General features: G+C 39.9%; 1 protein-coding gene across 1 annotated transcript in view; it reads right to left on the bottom strand.

Annotated features, from left to right (window-relative positions):
• Positions 1-2,625: 2,625 nt before the first annotated feature.
• Positions 2,626-7,063, bottom strand: part of LOC142218717 (sodium- and chloride-dependent GABA transporter 3) — a 125,654-nt gene continuing 121,216 nt past the window's right edge. Inside the window, exons 13-15 of the mRNA XM_075287610.1 lie at positions 5,568-5,668; positions 4,148-4,318; positions 2,626-3,624 (exon numbers count right to left, since the gene is read on the bottom strand). Coding sequence (XP_075143711.1) covers positions 3,472-3,624; positions 4,148-4,318; positions 5,568-5,668 — 425 coding nt within the window. The 3' untranslated portion in view covers positions 2,626-3,471. The remainder of the gene's footprint in view (positions 3,625-4,147; positions 4,319-5,567; positions 5,669-7,063) is intronic.

The raw sequence follows: 7,063 nt of genomic DNA, 5'->3' as shown, positions 1-7,063 counted from the left end.
TACCAGAGCATGTCCTGAACTGGTTAAGCTTTATTATTGATGTACACCCCCGGGCTCTCACAGCCTTGTTTGTTAGTTTTGTGCAGGGCAGCGGAAGAGACTGAAACTCTTGTTCCTCTCCTACAGCCATCCTGACACTCGGTCACTTGACCGACTCCATTCTACTGATTTGGCAGAAGTCAATGGGAGTCGGTGACGTCACAGAACCAGAGAAGCTGTAGGAAACAGACGAACAGAATGTCTGGTGTTCTCTGCTGCCCCCTGCGAATCTAATGAATGTGCTCGAGGAGTCCAATATGTGCATTACTAATAAAGCTTAATCTGTACCGGGAACGATTACTTGGGATAAGCGCTGCTTATTGTCTTGTAAGATATTATTGCATAATTTCCATCCTGTCATTTCCGTTATACATAAAAAACGGATCACAAAACAACAGTTGGGAGGGGGCAATACCGTGGCTCAGTGGTTAGCACTGAAGCCTTGCAGCGTTGGAGTCCTGGGTTCATATCCTGCCAGGAACAACATTTGCAAGGAGTTTGTATGGATTTCCTCCTATGCTTAAGAGACATACTGATTGGGAAAAATGTACATTGTGATTCCTATATGGGGCTCACAATCTACAAAAAAAAACCCCAAAAAGCAGAAGTTGGAAACAAATGATCAGAAGGGGAGTAAAGAATTGGCCTTGACAAAGGGGTTTCCAAAATTTGCGGTTACAGACCTCTTTGCCACATAAGAGAATGACATATTATTGGAATTGTGACGCAATGTAATCTAGTCATTGCAGCTTTGGTGCTATGATATCCCAACACTAGTGCTCACTCACATATAACGACAACAGCTAAGCCGAGACATTGACATACTTCATCTATGTAGACACGTTCAGTGGCAGTTCTAGCTGGCTGAATTGGTTGAACGCGATTTCCAACCAAAATATTTATTTACATATTTTATTTTAAAAATAAACCTATTTATTAAAGAGTATTCCAGTTACTATAATTTATCGCCTATAGACAGTATAAGGGACAGCTGTCTGATCAGTGTGGTCCATTTATACAGGGTTTTTAGGTGTCCCATATGAGTGGAAAGGTAGGTTTCCGGTACTGCTCCAATCATCTGTATGGGACTGCTAGAAATCGCTCAGCGCAATTTCTTATGTGGTCCTATAGAAATGAATGAGGCCACGAGACTACGTGGAAGACCTGTCATTACATTAATATGGAACCTGGGACTCCCATTCTTGTGATAAGTGGGGTCTTGTTGATAATTTTAGTAACTGGAATACCATTTTATGTTGCACAGTGCTGAAGAATGAATACGATTTTGAGCTACTCACCTTTGCTGGAACAACACATTATGCTTCTTTTAGATTTACAACGGAGAAAGTTAGAACGTAATTGACATACAATCACAAATGGTAGATATTTATTAATAGAAGTCTTGGAATGAAAGGGATTCTCTGAGTCAGAAATAGAAAATCTAAGGTAATTTTTCGAACAAGACTATTCCCCTATCCATATGATGGGGATACTAGGGGTTCCATCACTTGGATCCCCAATGATCGCAATAGTTTCAACTGATTAAATGAATAAGTGACATATGTCACTCTATCCGACTCTATGGGACGGGTGAAGACAGTGATTGTGGGATTTCTAGTGGTGGGATAAATCTTGTTCCATGAACAACCCATTTAATATAATACCGTGCTCATTTCCTGGACCTATTGTCAAGGGGTCACTAATTTTCAACATTACTTCCATAAACAGTATAAACACTAGAAAAATGGCCATGCACCAAAGCTCAGACCCTTACCAAGAGCCCCATCAAGTATATTAGTCCAGTTTTAGGCACAATTTATTAGTCTGGTTGTAGGCAGAATTTAGGTACTAATTAATTACAAAATATATTGTCATCAGGGTCAAAGTTCAGTGTTTCTGATACAAATCTCCTTCATCCTCTCACACAGTTATTTCCACTTGACTTGTAACTGCTTGTAGTTTTATATGTGAGCTTATACAACTTTAAGGCTGAGGCCCCATATTGCGAAAACACAGCTTTTTTTTGCAGTCAAAGCCAGGAGTGGATTGAGCAGAAAGTAGAAGAACTTCCTATAGATTTCCTATTACTTTTGTAGCAATTCTTGGCTTTGGCTCCAAAAAATCCAGCAAAATCTGCCATACTGCGTCCCCACAACATTGTGCTTTAGCCTAAAGTGGTTTTCCAGGCTTTAAAGTTGGTGACCTATCCTTAGGATAGATTGCCAATTAAAGATCAGCAGGGGCCAGGCACTGGGGCCCCAGCCGATCACACCTGTTTGAAGGGGCTGTATAGCCTTTGGGTGAGCGTTACAACCTCTTCAGTACTTACCAAGCACAGTGCTGTACATTGTATAGTGGCTGTGCTTAGTATCACAGCTCAGCTCATTCACCCGAATGGGACTTAGCTACAGTCAGGCCATGTAATCAATGAATGGGACGTTACGTGGCCTGTGAAGCTTAGAGAGCACCAATGCCACTTTTGGCAAACAGTTGATTCATGGGTGTAAGACCCCTAGAAATCTTCCCTTGATGACTTACCCAAAGGATAGATCATCGATTAAAGAGTGTCGGAAGAACCCTTTAATGTCTCATCCTACTTGGAATCCATGGCAGCCACGTGGTCGGTTGCACTGTCTGTAGTTGTGGTCCAGGAAATGAGCTGTTGGTTTTACAAATTGTAATAAAAAATCTAATAGAAAATCAGAAGATGCCTTGTGCTCTTAGTTTTAAGAAAACTCTGCAATTCTTCCAGTCTCAGACATACTTGATGGTCCGTGTTAAGTGGAAAGTTCCATGAGGCATTGACAGGAATTTTAATAAATACATTTGCATTAGATACAAATATTTTCTTAGTATAAACAAGTAATATTACACAAAACGGTAAAAACGGTTTAGTCACATAGAAACGTACAGTATAACCAGATATTAGCAATTCAGTGTCTTTTTCCCTTGGCAAAAAGAAAGATGGGCAAAACTATGGGGCCATTATATGTATAGTCCACGATAAAGGAGAATGATCACAGAACCAGTAATACATGGATAACAAGCTTGTTCATAGACATACATCACCAGCTGGAATGGTCATAACGGTGTACAGTAGATTAGAAGAATACCCTATATAAACACCATGCTTCATAAAATCCAAGTATAAAAATTTTACAACGCACTATACATGTGTCTATACCTCTAGAAAACATGGACCAGTATCACAACATTACATAAACTTGGCACTAAAAAACCGTACAATACTGTTTTATAATCAGTCACTTATAGAATAATTAAAAAAATCACTTTAAACATTATACAATGTGCACTTGGAAATTAAACATGTTAAAATTTGTGCGAAACGGGTGAGCCTCTATTAATTCAGTGAAATAATATTCTTTTCATATTCTTATTTTACAAAACAACAACTGTCAAATAAAATATCCCTTAGAAGTGTGTTTCTTTTTCTGTAATGGCCGATATGGTTCCATCACCTTTAAGCTTGGGGTCACAGTCGTTTACGGCATTTGTACAGGCGGCAGCTCCAAGCTTTCCTCTCATTTTTAAGTCTGGGCTGGGTAATATCAAAGATTTAAACCTCTGTAAGAAAAATGTTATATTGGGTTAGCAGGAAAAAAAATGCAACTAACATCAATATTATAGCAGTGTAATGTTTTGAACTACATGATGCAAGCAAGACTTTTTTCTCTGCATCTTTTGTGTGGAAACCTGGCAGATCCCATTATAGTCTATGGGATCCATGAGTAACCATTATTTAAGCAGATTGAGTATCCGTTTTTTGTGGACCCAAAGAATGAAAACCTGAGCACAGGTGTGAACCTACTTACTATCTGTGTGCTGTGTGCAGAATGTTCAGTGTATCCTATGAGATACTGATTCATATTGCTCTTTCCTGCCTCCTGCTTGTAAGAACCAACAGGAAAAAAACTATGGCAGTATACAGTGGCGTTACGCTGTGTTTCACTATATTAAAAAAAAACATGGAAATTCTATGAACATTCCTTTGTGTTAGTCTGGGAACAATTGTTTTGCCTCTTCACAAATAACCCAAAAGGTACACGATCCCATAGAAGATGAAATTCCTGAAATGAGAACTTTTTACCTCAGATATGGTTCCTTCGGTCTTCCACACTTTTACTATAATCCACAATGGAATACAGACCATGGATGACAGTGCCATCATCCACCCTATACCATATCCCCATGGTGGGTAGGTGTATACATTATTGTACTTTAGTGGCTTGTACTTCACCAGGAAAAATATAAAGATACTCTGTAATAAAAAGGGAAAGCATCACATATAATATACCTGCTTCATGGGGAAACTTGACTTTTTGATGGGTGGGGGTAACTTTTATAGTAGTGCAGTACATTGGTAAGATCATGTATTTAGGACTTGCCGTATTGAATATCCAATGTGTAATTTTTTACAGAAATCTTAAAATGACAATTGGTTTCTTTCATGGATGCGCCAAAGTTTAAGACCTTAGTTACATGTGTGATGTCTGTGCTAATCACTAATGCATGGGGCTGACTTCTTTTAATGGGGCTACGAAGGCCTCTGTTCATTTTACATGGATCAATGGAGACATGGTCCATTTTGCAGACCATGGAGCTCCATAAAAGTCTATTGAAACTTGAATAGCAGACATGAATACCAGATTAACCATAGACAGGCCCGAAAATAGCAGGGTAAAAATCAATTTTCAGATCTCACATTCTCAAAATTCACATTAAAAAAAATTCACAGATTCTGCTATAATCTGTTTATTTTCTGGATGTGGGATTTTAGCCTATAAGATACTGTAGCACAGGAAAGGTTTATCATAGGGTTTCATCAGAGTGAATGAACTACTGTCCTTTCAGCAGCAAAAAAAGTCACATAGTGGGCCACAGCAAAAAGAGCAGTGTGGAAAAAATTGTGTTTTTTGTCCACAGCACTTTTCACAGAAAGTCCACAGAGTTTTTCTCTGTGGACTTTCTGTTTGCTATTTTGCCTACAGGGAAACTGCCGAAACGGTTTTAGAAATCACAGAATTTCCTCTATGCGTACTTTTCTACAATATGTCGATGGGATTCGCTAGTGATTCACAGTGACTGTAAAATGCAGTGGTTTCTGGATTTGGGGCCCCGGACTTAAGCAACCCTCAATGGCTGACGGACCTGCGCACTTGGTGCTTTTGGACAAAGATGGGATGGGAGCGCGAGAGAAGAGGCAGAGAAGAAGATAAAGGCATCGCTGGAGAGTTTGCAGACAGTACAGGGGATGCCCCCAGTGCTGTTTGAGCGCAAGGGAACACCCCAGTGCTGCAAGAAATCTCATTTGCATAAGGAAGAAAGAAGATATTTCTCTGGAACGGCAGCACAAAGCAGAATAATAAAGGTAAGAGAAGAATAACCTTTGTTAAGGCTATTCCTACGTGTATTTAGTTTAAAAAGGGTATTCTACTGATAGAACCCCTTTAAGAGATAGCTGATTGTTACTTCTTATCATTGCGATGAAATGATAATATTGAACTTACAGCACAAATTCCAGGGGTGAAAACCATCCAACACCATTTAATTAAGAAAAACGGACGGTGTCCAATCATGTCTTCAATATTATCATAGAACCGATTACTTCCTAAAAACACAAGTAAAATAATATAAAAGCCACAAATATCTAAACCATCTCACAGAAAAGGTCATATTGTTGTTTAAGCAGCCAATCAGAGCTCAGCTTTAGTTACTTGACCAGATAGAGGAACTCCATTGGGGTGTACCAATGTAGAGGGTACAGAGGTTATAGCCATATAATGGCAAGTGCTCAGTATACCATGGTGGTTGTGTTTTCTCTTTCCATTTTCCAGAAATTCCACACTGAGAGCAATAACCATTTCCTATTGACATACTATAGCTCGCAATAATGGAACGTTAAAGGAGTTTTCCCATGAACATAACCACCCATTAATTTCTACATAATTAAAAGATTAAACATTTGCAAATATAACTAATTCAAAATTTTGCAGAGTTTTAGAGATTTTCTCTAACCATCTTAGTAGCGATAGTCGTTTGTCTTGTTCGGTTGCCAATGGATAGGACCATGAATGCAGGAACTTTACATGGTCACAAATTAGACATAACGGGGGAGTTTATCAACTGGCGTAGAGGGATAATATTGTTACACATATTCGGTGCATGACCTTTTCTTGCACCAAACATGTGCCGCAAACCCCATTTTGTGCCTCGCTTTCCACATTGTGTGAATATGGACAGAGCAGGGCAGAGAGAGGGGCGGAGACTAGAGATAAGCGAGTAGTATTCGATCGAGTAGGTATTCGATTGAATACTACGGTATTCGAAATACTCGTACTCGATCGAGTACCACTCGCTATTCGAATGGAAAAGTTAGATGCAGAACCAGCATTGATTGGCTGAATTCTATACAGTCGGCCAATCAACGCTGGTTCTTCTCCTACCTTTAGAAGTCTTCTCCATGCAGCTTCCCCACGGGGTCTTCCGGCTCTGAATTCACTCTGCCAGGCATTGGGCCTGGGCAGAGCCGACTGCACATGCCCGCTTGTAGTGTGGGCATGCGCAGTCGGCTCTGCCCAGGCCCGATGCCTGGCAGAGTGAATTCAGAGCCGGAAGACGCCACGGGGACGCTGCACGGAGAAGACTTCTCAGAGGATCCAGCCCGGCCCTCACTCGTGGACTTGGTAAGTGTAATTTAGTTGAATGTTGCCTACCCCTGAAACGAGCATTTTCCCCCCAAAGAACTATAACAGGGTTCGATATTCGATTTGAGTAGTGGAATATTGAGGGGCTACTCGAAACGAATATCGAATCTCAACATTTTACTGTTCGCTCATCTCTAGCGGAGACATCTCAGCTTGAAATATTGATTTATTGTAAAATATTTTAATATAACTCTCTGGTGAACTCCATTTTGGTGTACTGAGCATGTCAGGATTTTTATTAAGACTGGCATACAAAATGCCAGTCTTAATAAATCTGCCCTTAATAAATCTTAATAAAT

The sequence above is a fragment of the Leptodactylus fuscus genome, chromosome 9 (assembly GCF_031893055.1).
Source record: "Leptodactylus fuscus isolate aLepFus1 chromosome 9, aLepFus1.hap2, whole genome shotgun sequence".
Lineage (NCBI taxonomy): Eukaryota > Metazoa > Chordata > Amphibia > Anura > Leptodactylidae > Leptodactylus > Leptodactylus fuscus.
Note: the sequence above shows the minus strand (reverse complement) of the source record. Positions and strands in the feature narration are given on the sequence as shown.